Source organism: Schistocerca gregaria, chromosome X (genome assembly GCF_023897955.1).
Source record: "Schistocerca gregaria isolate iqSchGreg1 chromosome X, iqSchGreg1.2, whole genome shotgun sequence".
Lineage (NCBI taxonomy): Eukaryota > Metazoa > Arthropoda > Insecta > Orthoptera > Acrididae > Schistocerca > Schistocerca gregaria.
Genome location: NC_064931.1, coordinates 542,683,749 through 542,709,675, shown reverse-complemented (window position 1 = coordinate 542,709,675; position 25,927 = coordinate 542,683,749). Strand labels below are relative to the sequence as shown.

Genomic DNA, 25,927 nt, shown 5'->3' with positions numbered 1-25,927 from the left:
ATTCATGTCCGTAGGCAATCCGGGCAAACTTATCAATAACGTTGTCCTTATTACTGACTTTCTCACTGCTAAGACGATCTGTGCTCACGTTGCAGCGAAATGTGCTGTATAGTTCATTTTTCCCATTTTTCCCCAATGTGTTTGTTCTTAAACTACAAACTGCCCCAACCCCTGAGTGACTTAGAACATTACCCAATAATGGACAGCTTCTTCACAAAGTGGTCATTTATTTGTAATTCATTTTCGGCAACATTGCTCTTAAAATTTGCAACAAGCCCCCCGATTTCATAAACGAGTACGAAATTTAAGCTGTATAAACTTGACAGAAAAGGATTTGTACACCACTTGAAATACTTTCTCTAACGTATGTATTCATCAACTCAACCAAAGGTCCCCACAATGCTTTAAAGCTATGAAATAACAGTGTTGTGTTACTTTACATTCTTTGCACTTTGTAGTTTCCAGACACCGCCGGTGTTTACAAAGTGTTACAGTAGCCTGTGCCCACTGGAATTACCCTGTTTTAGTTATTTAATTTTCACACTTACATTTTCGTTTAGTTTTTAGTCAAAACCTCCACAAAACCATGTCCTGAAATAGTATTTGTTCCACCATTACCCGGTAGCAGTTAACTTGTCGTTTCATTCGATATTTTTCAGATATTTCTTCTAACTTTCCGTAGCTCAGATTCATGGTACATCCCGGCATTCGCCTTAACTGATGTAAGGAAATCACAGAAGATTTAAAAGAGGAAGCCAGAAAAGGGATGTGAACGCCACTCTTTCAAAATATGAATCCAGTCTCTTAACCAGTGCGCTGCGATGCTCGGTCTATGATGAGACAGCTGTCCAAGTTGAGAGTCCATTTTATGTGTTAACACTTCCACCCTGTACATATTTCTCTATGTATTAATTTAGAGAAAGTTAGACTTCTCTGTATGAGAAATGTTACATCATTTACACAAGCCTTCTATACCGTTTCTGAATATGGCTCAAGCTTTAAAAGTCAACAGCAAAATAAATTACTGATTTTATTTAATTCTGAGTGATCATTGGATCTTTTTCTCATCATTGAACAGAAACTGTTAGTGAAAAATGTAAATCTTTTGAACAGTAAATCAGTCTCTTTTTCCCTAATTTCCAAGAATTTTTAAAAATTAAGACCGGTGAGAATATGTAGTTCAGAATGACCAAAGACAACAATTTTCGAACTTTTTGTATTTACGGCTGACAGGTATCTGAGAAAAGCTCTTTGAGTCACCAGCTGTACGTATACACCTTTACTACCAAATGGTTTCAGTTTTAGCAACCACCAGCACAGAGTAAAAGCTGAACAACAGATGTATACATACAGGTGGTCACTCAAAATGCTTTTCTTCAAACAATAATTTTCAGTGGAAAAAATTATTGTGGATTTGAGTGTGTTACAGAAAGTTTACACGTGCAGCATCGACTTACATTTTTAGTCAAAGACATCATTTATGTTCCAAAACATCACAAACAATATAACAGATAGTATTCACACCTGCTCAAAGAACTGTGTTGATAGAATGTATTGAACAAGAGCACTGACATTTGATAAAAAACATCACTTTAGATAATATACCAGTGCACCCAGCCAGAAGACACGAGATCGGACAAAAGGGAAACGAGACTGATGCTGCAAATGTAAGTTGCATTAATGGTAGTCACTTTCAAATATCCATTTAAGTTCCCACTCATCGGGATCCATTCCTTCGGCTTTTTCCAAAATTTCTTCATGTCGTTTTCCGTGAACCAGTACAGAAGCTCCGCCGTTTATCGCCTCTCGATGAAGCGCAAGCATACATTCTTACTACACTGGACGACCGCTGTCACTAGCCTGATTGATTTGGACAGTGTCAGAACAAGGTTGGAGGTGGAAAAACAGTCGTGGACCAGTAAGACTTGACAATAGTTCTTCAGTAATGAGAGTTGCCTGGTTTCATTTGCACTGTTGATTGCCTGCGTACGAGAACCGCCAGAGTCCTCTGAGTACCTTCAGAATAAGTGAAATAAATTACCAGGAAGTGCTCCCCAAGGCAATTGCATCGGTGGAAGAATGACGGTGAGAAAGCAATCGTGTTTCAAAAACAGCATTGAGTAACTAGTGGACTTTGGAAGTAAGCGCAACGTCGACTCTATGGAGATCGCTACACTGTCACTTAAACCATTCAGAATACAGTACGCGAATACGCTCGAAATGTTGTGAACGTAAGGAGTGACCCTCGTAGATTGCCATAGTTAAGGGTCCTTGCATCGTTTAGCCAGCATATACCGAGTGCGGGGCTCTCCCTGCCCATAATCGCTTGACACGTCACATCATCGGTAAGTATTTCCCTGTTGATCAGGGAGAATCAATACATAATATAGCCGGCCGCGGTGGTCTCGCGGTTCTAGGCGCGCAGTCCGGAACCGTGCGACTGCTACGGTCGCAGGTTCGAATCCTGCCTCGGGCATGGATGTGTGTGATGTCCTTAGGTTAGTTAGGTTTAAGTAGTTCTAAGTTCTAGGGGACTGATAACCACAGCGGTTGAGTCCCACAGTGCTCAGAGCCATTTTTTGAATACATAATATAAAACAGTTCTGTCTTTCTGGTGTTCCTCACGTCGGTATCAATTAGCATCTCAGCCGTAAGTGATTGGCAGGGCCACCTCCGAAATGTGTTGGCGCAGAGTTCAGTGTAGAAACTGGATTACATACAGACAAGGATGACTACCGAATTTGAGTAGGAACACTTATCGAGGAGCCCTGATTCTAAATGTAAGTTGTAATGTCACAACTACATAATTGGCTGACATTAGATACGATTTCCGATTCCTATGTTTTGAACTATGGAATATTAATAGTTCAGCGCCTGTAAGATGAACCACACTTTTAGCGGCTGTAGTATTGACCAAATCAAAAAAAAAAAAAAAGTCTAGTAAACATTGACTCTAAACTGCATATATCAAGAAAAAATGGTGCAAATGGCTCTGAATACTATGGGACTTAACATCTGACGTCATCAGTTCCCTAGAACTTAGAACTACTTAAACCTAACTAACCTAAGGACAGCACGCACATCCATGCTCGAGGCAGGATTCGAACCTGCGACCGTAGCGGTCATTCGGTTCCAGACTGAAGCGCCTAGAACCGCACGGCCTCACCGGCCGGCGCCATTATCCAGAGCTATTGTTTAGTACAACAGATGTGTTTCACAGTAGCGAAGGAGTTCATAGTACTTAAAGCATGTATTTTAGAGCCGATGCTTACTGCACTTCTTTTCTTGTTTTGGTCCATACTACCATCTCTGAAAGTTTGTCAAAAAATGGTTCAAATGGCTCTGAGCACTATGGGACTTAACAGCTGTGGTCATCAGTCCCCTAGAACTTAGAACTACTTAAACCTAACTAACCTAAGGACATCACACACATCCATGCCCGAGGCAGGATTCGAACCTGCGACCGTAGCAGTCGCGCGGTTCCGGACTGCGAGCCTAGAACCGCGATACCACCGCGGGCGGCGAAAGTTTGTCGATGGAGTTCTGGTTCACCCCGTATATCCTCGAAATTTAACCGCGAAGGCACAGATTGCCTCCAGAAGGTCTTACTTGAGCAGCAAACGGGCGCTCTCATGCAGATTAGTTGCGACTTCACTGCAGTCCAAGAGTTACCATCGTAAGTCATCCTACAGGGACTGGTCGCAGAACAAATATGTCTGGTATCAAATGGAAATGCATTTTGCTGAAGCTTATGCGAGGGTATTCGGCATCGATTACGATAATTTTTTATTTAATGTATATCAGGCACAAATCGGGCGTATCTTTGACTCCAAGTCCTTCCGCAGCGTTGCAAAGTAGCACTCTAGAGGTGATACATTCTATTTACTGCACCACAAGGTTGTAAGTTCCCATGATATCAAGTATGACAAAACACTAATATTTTAATGAAGCCTTTTCCTTTTCATCTCTTTTTCTGCTAAAGCAACTATAAATATAAATATTGAAAGGCTTTCCAGGCCAAAGCGAAGAAATGTTCGAAATTTACGTCTAACGATGTGTTTGTGAAACTAGAAATACAGGGTGGTCAAAATAAAACCGCCCCAGTAAATACGCTTAAAAAAAACCTTGAAGAAATTATCAGAATGGAACGGAAATCCGTAGATGTGTGTAGAGTAAAAAAAAAAAAAATATTGCAATTTCAGGAAAAATGGATGATTTATTTAGAAGAAAGAGCTTCACAAATTGAGCAAGTCAACAACATGTTTGTCCACCTGTTGTCCTTATGCGAGCAGTTGTTCGGCTTGGCATTGGTTGATAGAGTCGTTCGATGTCCTCCTAAGGAATGTTGTCCTAAATTCTGTCCAACTGGTGCGCTAAATCGTCAAAATACCGAGTTAGTTGGTGGGCCCTGCCCATAAAGCTCCAAACGTTCTCAACTCGGCAGAGATCTGGCGACTTTGGTGGGCAAGGCAGTCTTTGGCAAGCATGAAGACAAGAAGTAGGAGCATTCGCCGTATGTGGCGGACATTATCTAGCTGAAATGCAAGCCGAGTAGAGCTTGCCGTGAAGGGCAACAAAACAAGGCGTAGAATATCGTCGACGTACCGTTATGCTTTAAGGGTGCCGTCAATAACAACCAAAGGGGTCCTGCTATGAAATGAAATAATACCCTAGCCATCAGTCCTAGTTGTTGGGCCATATGGTGGGCAACAGTCAGGTTGGTATCCCACTGTTGCCTGGGGCGCCTCTACATACGTCATTCGCTGGTCATCAGGGCTCAGTGCGAAGCGGGTCTCATCACTGAAGACAATTCTACTCCAGTCAGTGAGATTCCACGTCGAAGACGTGTCTGGAGACGACCTGGCGCGGTGGCATACCAACATGGCTGAAAATCAAGAGTGATGGTCTGGGATGCCATTTTATTTCAGAGAAATACACCTTTGGTTGTCATCTGCGGTAGTCTTACAGCACAACGGTACGTCGACGATATTCTACGCCCTATTCTGTTGCCCTTCATGGAAAGTCGACCTCGACTTGCACTTCAACAAGACAATGCCCTCCCGCTCTCGGTGACAGTTTCTACTACTTGTCTTCGTGCTTGCCAAACTCCACCTTGACCGGGCTGGTCGCCGGATCTCTCACCAACGTTGGAACTTCTTAGGGCCCACCAACTAGCTAGGGATTTTGACGATCTAACGCACCAGTTTGACAGGATTTGGCTAGATGTACCTCAGTAGGACATCCAACAAGTCTGTCAATCAATTCCAAGCGGAAGAACTACTTGTATAAGGACCAGTGATAGACCAAAGCGTTATTGGATTGCTCGATTTGTGAAGCTATTTCTACATCACGTATACTGATTTTTCTCCCATTCGGATGATTTCTTCGTGGTACGTCGATTTTTCTTGTTTTGTTTTTTCCTCTTTTTTTGTTTGGATTGTATTTCACGCACCTTAAGACAGGCAATGTAACTTACATTATCGGCACCTCGAACAGATGATGTAAGTGGTCTTGACTGTATTAAAGCGCGTAAAATACTTTGTGGGACAACTTTTTGCACCCACCCTAAGTAAGGAAAGTATTATGCTTGAAATTCTGAGCTAATTCATGAACTAATAGTCGGGTCATACGATTAGAGTAAAAATTGCGAGACGTTTTGTTCATTACCCACATGAGGTGGATGTGTAACTGACTGGAGTGCTAGGATATGTTAGATATCCACCCCTTATTATTTTTCAGAGCTGTTATCACTACAAATAACGCTGGTCTCTTCTGAGGTAAAAGGCTTGTCGTTGATTTGGAAGCTGCTGGCGAGATTTGGGCATTTCATATTCCTTCACTAGATTATTGTACGTCCAGGTCCTCTGAAATGTTGTTTTCCTGCTAACGAAATTGACTCACTCTTTCTCTCACAACTAATTTTTCTTTATCTTTACACGTCATATCCACCGAAATACCCCAAACAAGGGTCATCCACATTCTGCTGGTCAGATCTACAAACGAAAGACCTGCCAAACAGATTTGTTGTTTGTACAATTACTGGCTGTCAAATGTAACTATGGTACATCGCTCTTAGACGCTAAGACGTAAAACCGTTTTCAACCCACAGTTTGGTTAAAACATCACAGTTCATTAAGAGGCATGAGACAGTTCGCTTCCTATTCCTACTTAACGGGCTCCCTAACGCACTCGAGGGCATTTACAGTTGAATGTGAACCAGGGTACAACTTTGTATTTTCTACATAATGATGCTCCAAGGCACTGATTAGCCAAATTTTAAGTGTTGTTTTCTTGTTAATAAGAACAAACAGCTGTAACAAAAGCAGTATGCCCAATTTTTCTCTGTAGATCACTAATAATGCGTAGGAGACTATGTTAAACATGTTTGATTTGCAAGATCTGAATATAAGTGAGACAGGGTTGCTAGATAATTCATCAACCAAATCCCTCGGCAGTAAAAATGTATATTCGTATACTGCATCTCAAGAAGTGATAGCGCCGTTATTTTTAAAATGAGCTGACCCTTTTACGTTTATTTCCAGACTTAACGCGTCGATGTCTGTTGTTTCTTTTCACATAGCTGTAAATGTATGAACCTGAGAACAGTATATTTTGTCACAGTTGAAACGTTGTGAGACCACGATGCCATCATACAGCAGGGTGTACGTTGTCTACCGAGAGGTCATTCACAACACTGTGTCCATCCATTTGAATCTAATAAATATGCATCAGCTCACGCTAGTTGTTGATCTGGACGTTTTCATATGTATCTATTATATACAGATTTCTTCCACCGTTTATAGCACTTCGTCGGTTCAGCGTTCAATGTAACTAAACCAGCTTGCAATCTTAATGTTGTTTGAGCAATGTCAGAAATGAAATTCTCCAGTAATGGAAAGGTGTTGGAGACGTTTGCTCACTGTATTTGTCAGACACTTAAGACTTAACTCTGCCGACATTGGAGGCTAAAGATAGGGTTGTAAGCAATAGGTTAATGTGTGGCAATACGAGGGGCGTTTGAAAAGTCCGTGCAAAGTCCGAGAGATGGCACCAACGGCGCGTATCGAGGTCATGTTTAGTTAGTAGCATCTATGGGAAGAACGCACACCAAGTTTCAGCCATATTGATCAATTTCTTTGTATTTGGCATTCGTGTGAATCAAGGAAGTCGATTGATTGTCAAAAAATGGACGAAAAAGAATTTCGTGTAGTGAAAACATTACTTTATGAAAGGCAAAACGGCTCAGGAGACTAGAGAGAATTAGAACAGTTTATAAGTGGTTTCAAAATCTTCGGAGTGACCATATGGGCACAAGTGATGCTGAACGTTCTAGACGCCCTTTGGAGGTTACGACTCCAGAAATCATTGATAAAATCCATGATATGGTGATGGATGACAGAAGAGTTAAGGTGCGTGAGATTGCTAGTGCTGTGGGCATCTCAAATGAACGCGTACATAATATTTTGCGTAAACATTTGGACGTGAGAAAGCTATCCGCAATATGATGTCCGCAATTGCTCACGCTTGACCAAAAACGGAATCGTGTGAAGTGTTGCAAGGTTTGTTTGCAGCTGTTCAGGAAGAATCCGCAGGACTTTTAAGTGTCGTTTCATCACTGTGGATGAAACATGGATGAATACATTACTATACTCCTGGGAGCAAACAACAATCTAAATAATGGGTTACCAAAAGAGAATCTACACAAAAAAAGGCGAAGACCACTCCTTCGCCCCGAAAGGTTATGGCGACTGTCTTTTGGGATTCGCAAGGGATAATCCTCATCAACTATCTGGAAAAGGGTAAAACTATTACAGGTGCATATTATTCATCGTTGTTGGACCGTTTGAAAATCGAGTTGCAAGAAAAACGCCGGCGATTGGACCGCAAAAAGTCCTTTTCCATCACGACAATGCACCAGCACGCACCTCAGCAGTTGTGGTCGCAAAATTAATGTAAATAGAGGTCCAACTCGTTTCACATCCCCCCTATTCTCCAGACTTGGCTTCCTCGGACTACTATTTGTTCCCCAATATGAAGAAATGGCTGGTGGGACAAAGATTTTATTCAATCAATGAAGTGATTGCCGTAACTAATAGCTATTTTGCAGACTTGGACAATTCCCATCAACAAATTAGAACAGTGTTGGACGAAGTGTATAAGTCTAAAAGAAGGCTATGTCGAAAAATAAAAAAGGTTTACCCCAAATGCGTAAGTAGTTTTTATTTGTGCACAGAGTTTTCAAACGCCCCTGTGTTTGTCTTAATATTCTCAATCTATTTTGATTAATGTTGAACTGTATCGTGGAAATTAAGAAAATCGTACATATACAATTCGAATTAGCGAGGCTTAGAACTATGTCCTCCAACTGTAGAGATGAAAAGCTAGGAAACAGCAGGCAGTGAAATGACATATCTCTCAAACCAGTGGAACGCATATTGTTATTATCTCCACCAAATACAAGTATTCAGCCGCTGCCAGTTGCAGTGCAAATCAGAACACCAAAAATAATTTAGCTGGCTTAATTCAGTTACTAGAACTCCCAACAAACACACTATCTTTTTACATACATTACTTCCACTAAGGTGATGTGATGTCCGCCTCTGTAGCTCAAGTGGTCAGCGCGTCTGGCCGCTATGCAGAGGACCCAGTTCTATTCCCAGTACTGCTAGCAATTTTTCCTTGTTGGAAGGACTGTTACGGGGTGCATTCAGCCTCGTGATGCCAACTGAGGAGCTACTTGAGTGAGCGACCCCGAGATTAAGAAAGCCAACAACGGCCGGGAGAGCGGTATGCTGATCCCCATGCCCTTGCATACCGCATCAAATGACACCCATGGCAGAGGATAACGCGGCGGTCGGTCGGCCCCGATTGGCCCACCAGGAGCAGATCACGGAGATTTGCTTCAGGTGATATTAGGGTGCTAATAATTTAAAACCGCCAACAAACAGATTTCTCAGAAAATTCTTCGTACAGTATAAATGAAGCATCAGCACAAGTAACGTACAAAAATTGCACTATAAACAAAGTACTTCATGGGTGTGAGTGGCTGCATTCTATATTCCACAACATTTTAGCTATCATCATGACTGATGAGGGTCTGAAGTACAGTGAAATAACTGTCATTAGGTATCTCAGAGCCTCTCGACATTTCGAATATTGCACTTTATCACACTTCGAAAGAGATGAGTGCAGATGAAACATATCTCACGATGAATGGCCTTCTGAAGCGGCGCTCCTTAATTTAGCAATTATAAGCAGCCCACATTTAATCTTTTAATTGCCAAACATACAGAATGATTTTGCTAAATGTGGACGAACTGCAGGAACCGACCCTCCGAGAGAATAAGGAGCAGAAAGGTCATATTGACATATGGCCAGAAATGATCTCGACTTGAAGATGAAGATAAAAGATCTGTGACAGAGTAGGTTTCAGTAATTGAGAGCACACATGAGAACACACCAGGTAAGGGGGTTGTTCTGTTGTAATAGTGTTTCAGTTCATAGTCAAGATGCGGTCGCCAGTAATCCCCACCCACACATTGAGGTTGAACCAGAGCTGATAGTTCCTTGCCACAATACTATGGGGATTTTCCTTGGGCCACAGGTGGGTTTTGTGAAGGTTGACGATACTGCCCCTCTCTAAAGTAACCTCTTCTGTGAATAGGGTGAATGACAGACATCCCACCACCGTTGTGGCCTGTGCGACGAACCACCGACAAAATTGGCGCCGCGGAGGCAAATCGGTATGTAATAACGTCTGCACGCGTTGTAAGTAATACGGATAATGACAGCTGACGGGAATAATGTTCCGCACTGTCGTCTGGCTTATCATACGCTGTCGGACCCGGTTTGATACCGGGGCCATATTCTACGATGCTCAACACCTTTTATCTCTACCTTCAAGAGGATTTACCTCCCTTGGAATGCATTTCCAGCCATTTGTCCTTAGGATCTCCTTTTCTGTACGTGAAATGGACTGCGAAAATGATGTTGCAATAACAAGGCTTTTTGTTAAGATGTTCTGTGATGAACAATAGTTAGAAATCTGTAAGAAAAAAATATTTGCTATAGTCCATAGTCATACTTTCTTTTGTCTAGTGGATATCGGTATCAGTACCAAGTATCATCAACAGGCCATCTTAAAATCAATAAATCACAGCACGTAGTTATATGGTTAAAATGTATAATATTTAGTCTAAAATACCTCATTGCTAACTATGTTTTAAATGATCGACGTACACTGAGACTTTAAGATGATAGGAGCCCATTTCTCGAGTACCACGATGTTTTAAATGCACTCGACTTCCTTATTCGAGTTACACAAAAAAATAATGGATGTAGAATATTCTCGTCACTTACAGTCACACAGTACCACCAGGATTAGGACATAAGAACTGGATTGAAATGCCGCTAGAGGACAGCGTTCACATGACGAGACGGTTGTATGGATTAGTTAGTGATTATTTGTGGTCTCCTCTTAATATTTAATTGCGACACGGCTTGCCGGAAGCGCGATGAAGCGCTGACTAAGCGCTGGCCGCCTCGTACACATGGGCACTGCTGGATGAACGAGCAACTGGAAATGTGGCCAAAGATTTTCAACTGATAATTAAGAAGTAATACATAGTTATACTGCGCTATTATTCCCACAGGATGCTGGATATCTAACTAGTATACATAATTTGGATTTTCAGTACTTAAAGATATCATTAAAACAATAGATACCTGAATTTAACCCTGCTGTGTGAAATTAATTTACATTAGTGACTGTTTTATCTTATAAACACATACACGATTAAAGGTTCATGGTTAGATAGAGGTTTTATAGTGGTACACACCGTATTCAACCGATATACTGCAATATTGCAACTTAGGTGTGTTATTCTACCTTTAATGTTTTATTACAGAGGGGACTGTTTCATTTTATATTTTATGATCTACCTTCTTACCTTCCATATTTTATGTGATTTTTATTTTTATTTGTATTTTACGTCGTGACTCTTTTTTAAGAAGGGAAAATCTCGGAACATAGTGAGCACTCTTATCACTTATGGTCAAAATTTGCATCTGTTGATATTCACTTTTAGAATATGACACATCTATTTGAGAAATCGAGCCTGACAACTGTGCGCCAGGGGTAAGGGGCTGCCTACATATTCAGATTGCACTTAATACCATACGGTTAGGTATTGTAGATAAAAATATTTTGTCAGTGTTTCTTAAAAAATATTTTAAGTGTATACTAAGATTTCTTTGGTCATACAGTGTAAGATTTCTTTGGTCGTAGGATGGCTTGACGATGGTACTTGATACAAAAACACGTTGACAGAAACAGAATGCGTCTGTAGACTAAAATAACACAGGTCTGCGACATAAAAATTGTTTCAAGTTTATTAAGTGATTTTTATGGTGTTTTCAACGCTGATTTCGTTAAAAAATGTGAAAAAATTCTATCACGTACAGTTATTTCACAAACTGCTTGTCTAGTTTTAGCTTTTTACGTTATTTCAGCACTCTAGTGAGTTTGAATTTTGGTTTTTAGGATCACCATAAACTGTTATTTAGCCGTTTTTATACTAGATATATGTAAAATAAAGAGTAATTTGGGGAAACCAGCAGTATTTTCATGTCAGTGCCTGTCTGTCGCGCTGTTGTTAAGTTGTTTTATGGACAATGGACAATGGCTACCAGAGGATGTATAAACTCGCCAGATGCCTTCTGCTACATTTGTGGTAACTAGACCGTTAAAAATCAACAAAGAAACATTTCCGATTTTCTTGAAGAAATATATTTCGCCTATTTTGGTATAAAGTTAAGCAATCAAGATAAGCCTTGGGCGCCACACAAAATTTGTTCAGTGTGTGTTGAAGAACTGAGGCAATGGATTCAACGTAAAAAGCAGTCCTTACGTTTTATAATACAAGACAATCGTCGCAGACATGCTGGAAAAATTTAAAAAGCTGGGCTGTAACATGAACATTCAAGTTCATTTTCTCCACCCACATCTTGACTATTTCCCTGCAAACCTTGGTGCATCGGAGGTTCGAGTTTCCCTCGGGCATGGGTGTGTGTGTTGTCCTTCGCGTAAGTTAGTTTAAGTTAGGTTAAGTAGTGCGTAAGCCTAGGGACCTATGACCTCAGCAGTTTGGTTCCATAGTCCTTACCACAAATTTCCAATTCAATCTGTAAGCTTACACTCTCCCATATGTCAGGACCATGTACACTATATTATATAAAAAGTCGGTAAAAGTTAGATAACACTTAAGAATTCAGCAAAACCAGTGAGGTATGGAGAAATTTTTTGGGTGGCCACAGTGTCCATGTTAGGCAAATCATGTTGTATTTTCACCACTCAATGATTGCATTGGACGAGAATCATAGTTGACAAGTATATTTTGAAGACAGAAGCCATGTTTTCGCTTATGAGTTATGCAAATGGTGACTCTGTAAACCATGGTTAGTTCAACGTATATAGTTGTAGAAATGTCTTTAATGAATACAGAAAAACAAAACGAAGAAGTATATACCTGTTGTTATTTCACTTGTACACTTTTTCCCTTTAGGAGTAGAAACGTAGTTTGGATTCAGAGCTACACAACAGGCTGGCTGATACACGTACGTCTGTTATTCGCTTGTTAGCCGTAGTTGCTGCAGAGCGATAGACATGTAGCATTAAACGGTGTGCAAAGTTATCAGTCGCACGGTTATGAACACAAGACAAATGATGTTTCTTGTTTACCGTATTTTACCGAACAAGCAGATTGCGCGCCTGGGTTTTTTTTTGTGGCACTCTATCACTAAGAAGAGTATCATATGCTCTTCAGAACATTCTCACTTCTCAACCAGCTCTTTCGCCCATGACCGTATTCCGGTCGCTCCTACTTTTCCGCACAACAAATGTTCCTATCCTGATTCATGGCACATTCTTTAAGTCAAAACTGTTAGCGGCCACCATCAACCTGCTGGTCGCTCAGTAACAATGGTCCTTAGTAGTATAATCCAAACAAAGCATTTCAAAAAATGTTCAAATGTGTGTGAAATCTTATGGGACTTAAGTGCTAAGGTCATCAGCCCTAAGCTTACACACTACTTAACCTAAATTATCCTAGGGACGAACACCCACACCCATGCCCGAGGGAGGACTCGAACCCCCGCCGGGACAAGCCGCACAGTCCATGACTGCAGCGCCTAAGACCGCTCGGCTAATCCCGCGCGGGAAAGCATTTCAGGTCACGGTGGTACAGTATGTAGCCTCATATCAGATCGTGTGTCAAAGACTAGTGATGGTTAGAATCGAAAACTCTGATCTCAAGAACGAAAAGGATTCGAAGAGATACCAGAGACCCGAACTCTATTATGACAACACTGAGGTGACAAAAGCCGTGGGATACCTCCTAATATCGTATCAGATCTCCTTTTTCTAGGCGTAGTCCAGCAAATCGACGTGGTGTAGACTCAACAAGTCGTTGGAAGTCCTCTACAGGAATATTGAGCAATATAGCCCCTATAACAGTTCCATAATTGCAAATGTGTTGGCGGTGCAGTATTTTGTTCACGAATTGACCTCTCGATCATGCCAAATAAATGTTCGAGGGGATTCATGTCGGGCGATCTGGGTAGCCAAATTATTGGTTCCAACTGTTAAGAGTGTTCTTCAAACAAATCGTGAACAGTTGAGGCCTCGTGACATGATGCATTGTCATCGATAAAAATTCCATCGTTTTTCAGGAACATAATATCCATGAATGGCTGCAAATGGTCTCCAGGTAGTCGAACATAACTATTTCCAGTCAAAGATCGGTTTAGTTGGACCAGAGGATCCAGTCCATTCCATGTAAAACGCAGCCTACACAATTATGGAGCCACCACCACCTTGCACAGTGCTTTTTGGCAACTTGTTTCCATGGCTTCGTGGGCTCTGCGCCACATTCAAACCCTACCATCAGCTCTTACAAACCTAAATCGGGATTCATCTGACCATGCCACGGTTTTCCAGCCGTCTAGGCTCCAACCGATATGGTTCCGAGCCCAGGAGAGGAGCTGCAAGCGACGTTGAGCTATTAGCAAAGGCAATCGCGCCGCTCGTCTGCTGCAGTAGCCCGTTATGCCAAATTTCGCAGCATCTCCTAACATATACGTTCCTCTGCGATTATTTCTTGTTGTGTTGCTTCTCTGTTAGCACTAACATCTCTACGCAAACGTTGCCCTCGGACGTTCAGTGAAAGCCGTCGGTCATTGCGTTGCCGTAGTGAGAGCTAATGCCTGAAATGTGGTATTCTCGGAACACTCTTGACACATTAGATCTCCTAATATTGAATTCCTTAACGATATCCAAATGCAATGGCCCATACGTCTAATTTCATTCCGCGTTCAAAGTCTGTTAATTTCCTTCGTGCGGCTATAACCACGTCGGAAACCTTTTTACACGAAGCACCGTCAATAAACTGTCTTTTTATACCTTGTGTACGTATGATATCAGCATCTGTTTATGTGCGTATCACTAACCCATGACTTATGTGACCTCAGTGTAGAGCCTTGCTGCCAGAAGCACGTGTACGCTCCAGCCACCCAACCGGCTGTACAAGTGAACGTCTCGGTTCTCCGAAGCGTCTGAGGCATACCTGCTTCCATAATGAAGATTTGATGTCATCTGGCTCACCTCTAAAGAAAACAATTTCATGTAAATGAACCAAAGTTACAGCCGTTTCTGAAGTTTGTTTTTCAAATAACGTCATAATTTTTGTATTAAAATAAAACAACTTTTTTCATTAGCAGATTTCCTTGGCTATGCAGTCTTTTTTAATATACATTTTAACGCACCGTTCTTTTACGTAGAAAAAGTGAAAGAGTAACAGCTGTCTCCCCAATTCGAATGGTGAGAGGAAACTGAAAAGAAGCAGAAACAACTACATATTCCAGTACCGACATAGTCTACAAGAACAATCAACAGCTGTTCACGTTCTGGTAACTAGAGTCGTATTCGAAAATTGAAGTCGACAACTCTGAGAGAACGTTCGAATCCCGAACGTCTCTGCTCTCGGATTGACCGTAAGTATTTGGTAGGTAATTCCATCTCGTATTATCTTGCTTGTAGAGTACGCCTAAATACTCTAATGTGCAGAAGTTAGGGGTGAAAGTTACTTTCGCATGATATGTCACTGACAAGTAATATATCTCGATGAAACTTCGACCATGTATGTAAAGAATTGCTACAGTATAGTACAGTACAGCACAGTACAGAAGGTAACTGAAAGACATACGCAGTGAGGCGAACAGAAACGACAAGTCCTTGATACAAAGACAATAATCACACTGAAGTCATCTCTATTCATGATGGTCCCCTGGCCATTAAAAAAGGCGGGACATGGTTCTTAATAGGTGTGTGGTGGAAATGCACGCTTATCAAGGTGCTCCCATGGTGGCCACAAGGTTGTTTCGTAACGTTCGGCAGTGCTCACCGCACCGTCATATGGCGAGAGGTGGATACACGTAACGCACACACGAAAGTTGTCGAACGTGGTCGTTTTGCTGATCCAGATGCTGTGGCGTGGAGAGGCATAATGTTGGATGGGCGTACTGACCTCCAAATCTTTGAATATGGTTCACTCACCGGTCAATGTCCTGGGTATCATCTTGAACGTTAGTGATTTCAGTGTCATTATTGTCTTTCGATAAAAGCGTCATTTCTGTTCCTCTTATTGAGTATTTCTTTCAGTTACCATCTGTACTATGCTGTAGCAATTCTTTCTCTGTATAGTCAGAGTTTCACCGGGCTATGTTATTTAGCAGTAACACATCATGCAAAAGTTGCTTTCGTCCTCCAGTTTTGCACACCAGTGTAGTAGCTTAGATTTATTCGATATCAGGTAAATTATTTCGTCCTACTATTCTGCGTACGAATCTTTGCACATATATGATATTTATCAAAAACTGTCAAAAGTAATACACGCCAAATTGCTAGTGCAGCACAAGCATGTGGAGTTTCTTGGTTTTAAAAAATTCTCTGGTAGAAAGGCAATGCTAACTGACTGTTGACTGACGATGGCATTGTCTACAGAAAAGTATCCTCATTCAACGATCTTAAGGAAATCCAAAAAGACTTGGACAAAATTTCCACTTCGCGTAATGAGTGGCAGCTCCCTTTAGATGTTGATAAATGTAAGAGAATATCGATATCAAAGAGAGAGGACCTGATTGTATCCGAATACAAGATTAATGGTGAACATATTAAGCACGTCACATGGAGTAAGTATTTAGGGATAACAGTATTAAGCGATATGAAGCAGCTTCAGGGTTTGAGGTCCTTTTTAAGTAGCCGTGGCAAAAGACATCGCGAGAGTACAGACACACTTCTAGGTTGGTAACAGGCCGGTATATTCAACACGGACATTTAGCAGAAATGCTTGGGTAACATAAATGCGAATCCCTGGAAGGAAGAAAACGTAGTTCTCGCGAAATTCTGTTGGCTAAATGTAGAGAACCTGTATTCCAAGGTGACTGTGCGACCATAATGCTTCCACCATCTTATAGCTCGCGCAGGTTTCATGGAAATAAGATATGAGAGATTTCGGCTCGTACAGACACATATAGAGTCATTTTTCAGGCGTTCAGTACGCGAGTGGAATGAAACAGAAGATCGACAATACTGATACGAAAAGATGTTAAAGCTGGGGAAGATTGGAGGTACGAGGAGAAAAGGGCGGTAAAGGATCACACGGGTCGATGGCGTCACATAAGTAATGGATTCAACAAGAAAAGTCTGCGGAGGAGAGAGCAGGACAGAAGATAGTGGTGTGCCTTAGTTCACGGGGTCAAGGAGAGTCGAATCGACTAAACTGGTAGAGAGAGAAAGAGAAAGAGAGAGAGAGAGAGAGAGAGAGGGGGGGGGGGAGACCCTCCGCCATGCACTGTACCGTACCTTCCGGTGTGTACAGGGTGGCCAGGAACGGTCTGAAAAGCTTGTATGGATGTTGCAGGGTATGTTGTACTGAGAAATACTTGTTAAGAAACAAATTTGATATGCTGCGCCGTTCCCGAGTTTATTACTCATAGCGTTGATAGTGTCAATTGTTCTCACAGCGTAGATGATAGCGCACGAGACTGCTCAGCCTTTGGTTCAGGTTCGAGCCTTACTACCATCCCCTGTTCGATATTTGTATCTCTTTCTTGTTCGGATTTAGGAAACCAAACAAAGGACACGTTTAGTAACGCTGTCTCTGGTGGGCCACTTGAATTTGCGAGCGCAGCAGCCTGATAGGCTAAGTTCAATGCAAATTAACTCGGAAACGACGCAACATATCAATTTTTTTAAGAATTATTTCTCAGCACAACCTAATCTGCAGTACATTTACAATGGTTTAGACTGTTTCTGACCACCCTTAGAAGGCATGATGCTAATACCGTGTAGTGCGCCTCTAGTCTTCACAATGGTCTCAGTTCGGCGAGGAAGAAAGTTCACAAGTTTCTGCAAGTACGAGAGCGTACTCAAAAGTAATGCCTCCAAATTTTTTATTCTGTTCTCAATATAGGTTGAAGTATTACATGTCATGCGTTTACTCGGTCGAGTTTCCCTCTTCACTAACACAAGTTCGAACCCTCTACAGCTAGAGGGCTACGAATTGTAGCGTGTAAAAAGGCGGTCTGTAACGTAATTATGTCCCTTCGTGCGGAACAGCGTTCTGTAACGAAGTTTCAAGCTGAAAGCATGAATTCGAAGAATTCGTCCGCACATGTAGCACCCCGTCCTTCAGCATGACAATGCCAGACCACACATGAACACTGCGACATCTACAACAATCTGGCGCCTTGGGTTTATTGTCACTACGTATCCTCCGTAGATTCCCTACTTGGCCCCGTCTGATATGAGTATGTTTACAAAGCTTAATGAACGTCTTCCAGGACTTCACTTTGATAGTGACAAAACGGTGCAATCAGGGATGAGGTTGTGGCTCCATCAACCAAGCCAACATTCTACAGTGACAGGATCTAAAAAGTGGCCTCACGTTGGGAGAAATGTGTTCGTCACCCAGGTCTCTGTGTTGAGAAATAAATATGTAGACATGAAGAATAAAGATGTGAAATGTTAATAAAGTTTGGTTTATTTAGAAAGCTTTAAGGCATTACTTTTCAGCGCGCCCTCTTATGCCACTAATTGATGATAAGATCACGTAGAGCTATTAGACTGTGGGGATGTCGGTTATTATGTTTCACCTACTGTTATAATTTTTCTTAGAAATTTTGAACGTGATTAATGTCGGTTGATTTAGTGGCCCAGCTGAGTTGCGGTAGGGTGCCTGAGTATTCGTCAAAGGAGGACGTAAGCATGCAGCCCCGTGAACCCACCAGTGAGAGACGTGGACAGGAAGTCGGCTGTTGGGCGCAGATTGGAGGCAGTTAGCTGTTGCCCTTCGCAGTGGTAGCAGGCGGCGCAACGACCATCGGCAGGGAAGACAATGGCGCACTGATGTCGACACCACCCAACAAGAGGCCGAGTCCAGAGTTAAGGTGCGTTTACACCTGTGCGCCTACCTAGCTTGTTCGCCCACTGCTTGAACACTGCTCAGCAGTGTGGGATCCGTACCAGATAGGGTTGATAGAAGAGATAGAGAAGATCCAACGGAGAGCAGCGCGCTTCGTTACAGGATCATTTAGTAATCGCGAAAGCGTTACGGAGATGATAGATAAACTCCAGTGGAAGACTCTGCAGGAGCGACGCTCAGTAGCTCGGTACGGCTTTTGTTGAAGTTTCGAGAACATACCTTCACCGAGGAGTCAAGCAGTATGTTGCTCCCTCCTACGTATATCTCGCGAAGAGACCATGAGGATAAAATCAGAGAGATTAGAGCCCACGCAGAGGCATACCGACAATCATTCTTTCCACGAACAATACGAGATTGGAATAGAAGGGAGAACCGATAGAGGTACTCAAGGTACCCTCCGCCACACACCGTCAGGTGGCTTGCGGAGTATGGATGTAGATGTAGATGTAGCCCCGTTCGACTATGCTTGCTCCACACGCAAGGAGAGGCATGCGTGTAGGTTGCACGCCTCTTGCTCAACATGTGCGTTCGAATGATTCCATTCACACCCGTGTTCACAATAAGCGCCTCTACTTCCGTGTGGGGCAAGCTACAGCCGCACGGCTACTAGCTGCAAGGCGCACGGGCGTAAACGCACCTTAGGATGACGTCCCACGTGGAGGTGGAGGCTGCCTGCATCTTACTGAGGGAGGCAGACCACCGACGACCCCAAACGGAGACGAGAGCGTCACAAACCGGTGCACGCCATATCGTCTCCTGGTCCTCCCAAATCGTGGGCCACCTTCAACAACACCCTGAGACGCACACCACACGGCACGACCGCGGGGAACGCCAAGCGATGACATCCAGAGCAATGCAGGTGACAGAGGTGTTCAATCGGTTCAACGCACTGAAGAGCCCCCAAAAGCTTGAACAATTAATAGAAAACAAGAGCGTTACCGCCGAAAACTAGTTGACTACTACTGAGGAGGTCGATCTCGGCAGCATAAATAAGGTGATAACACCAGCAGCTCTAGCCAGGGTGTTTGGAAGTTTCTCCTCGGTCGTAAGGCGAGCTGTCCCCCATAAATACCCTTCGCAGAATTCCTAATTAAGGAACATGATCTTCAAACCAATACCTCAAATCACAAATAAACAGTGGCACAACTGAACAAACTTTACAACATTGGCCACAAAGAGTGAGAGAAATCCCGAAGATGGGCTAAAATTTACAGACGCGCGAAATTTGGCACGTACTTCGATGCGAGATGTCTTTAATAGGTTCCACAACGAAATATTGTCTCGAAATTTGGTAGAAAATCCGAAGAAATTCTGGTCGTATGTAAAGTACACAAGCGGCAAGACGCAGTCAATACCTTCGCTGCGCAGTGCCGATGGTACTGTTACCGACGACTGTGCCGCTAAAGCGGAGTTATTGAACGCAGTTTTCCGAAATTCCTTCACCAGGGAAGACGAATGGAATATTCCAGAATTTGAAACACGAACATCTGCTAGCATGAGTTTCTTAGAAGTAGATACCTTAGGGGTTGCGAAGCAACTCAAATCGCTTGATACGGGCAAGTCTTCAGGTCCAGATTGTATACCGATTGGGTTCCTTTCAGATTACGCTGATACTATAGCTCCTTACTTAGCACTCATATACAACCGCTCGCTCACCGATAGATCTGTACCTACAGACTGGAAAATTGCGCAGGTCGCACCAGTGTTCAAGAAGGTTAGTAGGAGTAATCTATTTAACTACAGACCTATATCATTGACGTCGGTTTGCAGTAGGGTTTTGGAGCATATACTGTATTCAAACATTATGAATCACCTCGAAGGGAACGATCTATTGACACGTAATCAGCATGGCTTCAGAAAACATCGCTCTTGTGCAACGCAGCTAGCTCTTTATTCGCACGAAGTAATGGCCGCTATCGACAGGGGATCTCAAGTTGATTCCGTATTTCTAGATTTCCGGAAAGCTTTTGACACCGTTCCTGACGAGCGACTTCTAATCAAGCTGCGGAGCTATGGGGTATCGTCTCAGTTGTGCGACTGGATTCGTGATTTCCTGTCAGGAAGGTCGCAGTTCGTAGTAATAGACGGCAAATCATCGAGTAAAACTGAATTGATATCAGGTGTTCCCCATGGAAGCGTCCTGGGACCTCTGCTGTTCCTGATCTATATAAAGGACCTGGGTGACAATCTGAGCAGTTCTCTTAGATTGTTCGCAGATGATGCTGTAGTTTACCGTATAGTAAGGTCATCCGAAGACCAGTATCAGTTGCAAAGCGATTTAGAAAAGATTGCTGTATGGTGTGTCAGGTGGCAGTTGACGCTAAATAACGAAAAGTGTGATCCACATGAGTTCCAAAAGAAATCCGTTGGAATTCGATTACTCGATAAATAGTACAATTCTCAAGGCTGTCAATGCAACTAAGTACCTAGGTGTTAAAATTACGAACAACTTCAGTTGGAAGGACCACATAGATAATATTGTCGGGAAGGCGAGCCAAAGGTTGCGTTTCATTGGCAGGACACTTAGAAGATGCAACAAGTCCACTAAAGAGACAGCTTACACTACACTCGTTCATCCTCTGTTAGAATATTGCTGCGCGGTGTGGGATCCTTACCAGGTGGGATTGACGGAGGACATCGAGAGGGTGCAAAGAAGGGCAGCTCGTTTTGTATTATCGCGTTATAGAGGAGAGAGTGTGGCAGATATGATACACGAGTTGGGATGGAAGTCATTACAGCATAGACGTTTTTCGTCGCGGCGAGAGCTTTTTACGAAATTTCAGTCACCAACTTTCTCTTCCGAATGCGAAAATATTTTGTTGAGCCCAACCTACAATAGGTAGGAATGATCATCAAAATAAAATAAGAGAAATCAGAGCTCGAACAGAAAGGTTTAGGTGTTCGTTTTTCCCGCTCGCTGTTCGGGAGTGGACTAGTAGAGAGATAGTATGATTGTGGTTCGATGAACCCTCTGCCAAGCACTTAAATGTGAATTGCAGAGTAATCATGTTGATGTAGATGTAAATCAGTGAGTGGGATGGATAATAGCAGCTTGTTGTCCTGCTCCAACATGCTGCTCAGGTGCACTACAGGATCCCACGGTGCTGCTACCACTGCTGGTCTTGACAGGCCAGAGTTTGCTGCAGATGTAGATGTAGGAAAAAAAAAACTCTCACTGAGCCCGCACCTCCCCCTCAGCGAAGGGAATTAATTTTTTTTAAATAAAAAAAGCCTCGACCTACTGGCCGCCTCAACCGCCCCGCCGGGAGTGGGTGACTCTGTGGCCAACATCCAGGGAAGGTAGTACGTAGAGATTGAAAGCGTCAGCGGCAAAATCAGGCGAGACTTCACGCTGTCACCCACGGGGCCTGATCGCACTCGCAGAAGATGCAGCGAGAGTAGAGATAGCAGCCGAACAGCCAGCACTCCCAGAAGACCGCGAAGCTGTGCCTGCGGAGCTCCCCCACCAGTAATCTCATGGGTGGCGAGGGGGGCGACCGGCGCTGGCAACGCAGTCTAGAGCGACGACGCCGGGGGTGAAGCTCCAGCTTGCCTGGGCCTGCTGCTGCACCATCACAGCTGACGGAGCGTAGCGAATGGGACTCCATACCAGCGCATAGTTTCGGACTCACCTAGTTATGATGAATAGCTGGTTGTGACATTGGTATCGAGCTGCATGATGCCTACTACTAAAATAAAGTACGCTTTCATGATCTGTCATAGATAGCAAGCAACTCCGCTACTGCCTTTACTACCCGCCGAGACTGCCGCAGAGGTTTTTTTCTTTTTTTTCCGCATGGCGCTAGCCATGGCACTTTTTCGTCTCTACCTTAAGGGTAGAACTACTCTTCAAACGTTTTCGTCTAATTTCTATCTCTCAGTGGGCTCTTGCTAGTGTGTAAACGTACCCAGATGTACGTACATCACAGTCCCACATCCTGTGATAACCAAGATTAAAATAATTAACCAATGCAGATGTAATAGTAGAACTTTTTGTGATGGTCACCATGCTAGTGCGGCCGTTGAGGGGTTCCACTTATTAAAAGTAAACTACACGGGCAGGTAGTGCCTGATGAAGACTCTTCGTGCTACAGTGGACGCATCCAGTCGGCTGTTTCCAGATGGTGTTTTGTTCGTGCGATTGATGACATGCAGCTTAATGTGCCACTGTGAGTAATGACAGCTCCTTCGGAATGTTCGCTTGGAAAGTGGTTTGTTGCACCTACATTCACTGACAGCAGCAATTCAGCTGGAGTTAGAAAGCGACTCTCGTTGAAAAGTTGTGACAGTCCTCTCCAGTAGCTTGGATTAGCATCTTTTTAAGATGAATTCAGCTGGAGTTAGAAAGCTACTTTCGTTGAAAATTTGTGACAATCGTCTCCGGTACCTTGGATTAGCATCTTTCTACGATGACTCTTGTTACGTGGTCTTACCCTGAGGTGACAAAAGCCATGGGATAGCGATATGCACATATACAGATGGTGATACTATCACGTACAAAAGGTATAAAACGACAGTTCATTGGCGGAGCTGACATTTGTACTCAAGTGACTTATGTGAAAAGGTTTCCGACATTATTATGGCCGCACGACGGGAATGAAGACTTTAAACGCGGAATGGTAGTTAGACTAAGACGCGTGGGACATTCCATTTAGGATATCGTTAAGGAATTCAATACTGGGAGACCCACAGTGTCAAAGAGTACCGAGAATACCAAATTTCAGGCATTACCTCTTATCGCGGACAGCGCAGTGGTTGACGGCCTTCACTTAACGACCGAGAGCAGCAGCGTTTGCGTAGAGTGGTCAGTGCTAACAGAAAAGCAACACCGCATGGAATAACTGCAGAAATCAACGTGGAACATACGACGAACGTATCAGTTAGGACAGCGCGGCGAAATCTGACGTTAAAGGGCTAAGGCAGGAGACGACGGAAGCGAGTGCCTTTGCCAACAGCGCGACATCGTTTACAGTGCGTCTCCTGGGCTCGTAACCATACCGGTTGAATCCTAGAAGGCTGGAAAACTGTGGCTTTATCAGATGAGTCCCAGTTTCAGGTAGTAAGAGCTGATGTTAAGATTCGAGTGCGGCGCTGACCCCACGAAGCCATGGACTCAAGTTGTCAACAAGGCACTAAGCAAGCTGGTGAAGGCTCCATAATGGTGTGGACTGTCTTTACATGGAATGGACAGCGGTGTCTGGTCCAACTAAACCGATCGCTGATTGTAAATGGTTATGTTCACCTACTTGGAGACCATTTCCAGCCATTCGTGGATTTTATATTCTGAAACAACGATGGAATTTTTATGGATACCAGTGAGCCATGTCACCGGGCCGCAGTTGCTTGTGATCGGTTTGAAGAACATTCTGGACAATTCGAGTTAATGATTTGGCTACCCAGATCGCCCGACATAAATCCCATCGGACATTTATGGGATATAAACGAGAATTCAGTTAGCGCAGAAAATGCTGCAACTTTCACAACTATGGATAGCTACAGAGGCCCGTGACTCAATACTTCTGTAGGGGACTCCCAACGACTTGTTGTGTCCACGCCACGACGAGTTGCTGCACTACGCCGAGCAAAAGGTAGAATGCATCCCATGACTTTTGTCACCTCGTTGTAAATGGCTACAAGTGTACACCATTTCTTGTAGACAAGTTGAAAAGTCTGCGTTAATACACCAAGGAACCCGGCAACCTCTTTCACAGTATGATCATGAGAAAGTCAAAACAATATGGTTCTCTTCTGCCATTCTGTCATGTCACCAAGCGAGACCTGTCTTACCTATTCCGTACAGACGCTCAGTATAAGTTCTACAGCATCTACAGCGATCCGAAGTGATCACGATAATTGTTTAAGAGGTGACATCTTTTAACTGATGAGATCTTCTGTGTGTAGATATTGGCCTTCAATAAATTTCTGGGTGCAGTAATATTGCTGTCAGCTGAAGGAATCAAATCGACTCGCGGTTGAGGAAAGTGTAAACTTCAGCTGCGGTTTTGCAGTACATCAAATCAATAAGCTACGATGACTATATTTCTCTTTTCTCTGAAAGATGACAGTTCTGAGTGGCTTCAGAGTATATACAACAACGCTGTTTCCTTTTTCCCAAGCTCTCCAACCACTCTGGTTACGATGTGTCTCCAGGGGGGATTTGACAGCTGTCTTAACATTTTCTGCATTTCCATTTTAAGATACAAAATGATGCAAGTAAAACTCTAAGACTAATCGTGCCATGTACCAAATGCCACATTCATTCTTGTAATGCAGGATGTTGCTGCATCTTTTGAGATTTCTCTCGTGATAATGAGATGTGTACAATGTAAAGGTGACGATACATGCAGCCCTCATAGGAGGTGATCAGGAGCAAGAAGTCGGCTTTTAAGCAACAGCTGGAGCAAGGCCTACCTTTCTCCGGCCGCAACACAGCATGGCAGCTGGCACGACGTGAGTCCACTTGTCGGTGAGGCGGCGTCGCCACAGCATGAGTCACAGTCCGGCGCCCACCTGCCTTCATACCACGCTCCTGCAACACACACGTAGTCCATTACTCAACAAATACAAGCCAAACCACACATTAAAGAAGGTTTCTCTTTACAGGAACCGGCACAGTAAAAAGTTCGTCGGGGCAGCACACGTTGAAGTGTCGTTGGTGGTTGGCTTGGGGGAGAGGCCGAAAGAGCGAGGTCGATGGTGCCATCAGATTAGGGAAGGGAATTTTCCGTGCCCTTTCAAAGGAACTATTCCGGCGTCCACCTGGAGTGATTTAGGGAAATCACGGAAAACCTAAATCAGGATGGCCAGACGCGGGTTTGGACCGTCGTCCTCCCGAATGCGAGTCCAGTGTGCTAACCACTGCGCCACCTCGCTCGGTTCGACATATCGTGTTACGAAGCGTACAAAGGACGTGGTGAACTGAAAAGTACGTAACAGCCGCCATTGACCAACAGCGGAAAATAACTGCGGCCGAAGGACGAAAATGATGTTATTTTACTATTTTCTTTTACAGCTGAATGATTGTTAATCCAGACTTTAAAGTGGCTTGCTAGTAAAGAGGCAGTTACATGGGGTGTTCTGTATAGAAGAGGCGAAAATACTTCGCGGCCATGTGCTCCCAGTCTCTGTCCCACGTCACAGGCTCCAGACATTTGCCTACCATTGTAAATTATAACGCTGTGTCTATCAGAAAAACTCACAAAACTTGGCTGCATTAGAACAATTTATTTATTTGCTACCGGTTTCGGTCAGTGGCCATCAACTGCCACGAAACAGAAATGGTTCAAATGGCTCTAAACACTATGGAACTTAACTTCTGAGGTCATCAGCCCCCTAGAACAGAACTACTTAAATCTAACTAACCTAAGGACATCACTCACATCCATGCT

General features: G+C 43.3%; 1 protein-coding gene across 2 annotated transcripts in view; it reads right to left on the bottom strand.

Moving 5' to 3' along the window:
* LOC126298466 (rho GTPase-activating protein 100F-like) overlaps positions 1–25,927 on the bottom strand; it is a 737,196-nt gene that overhangs the window by 526,507 nt on the left and 184,762 nt on the right. For both annotated transcript variants that reach the window (XM_049989795.1, XM_049989799.1), the window contains exon 2: positions 24,951–25,068. In XM_049989795.1, coding sequence (XP_049845752.1) covers positions 24,951–25,028 — 78 coding nt within the window. In that variant the 5' untranslated portion in view covers positions 25,029–25,068. The remainder of the gene's footprint in view (positions 1–24,950; positions 25,069–25,927) is intronic.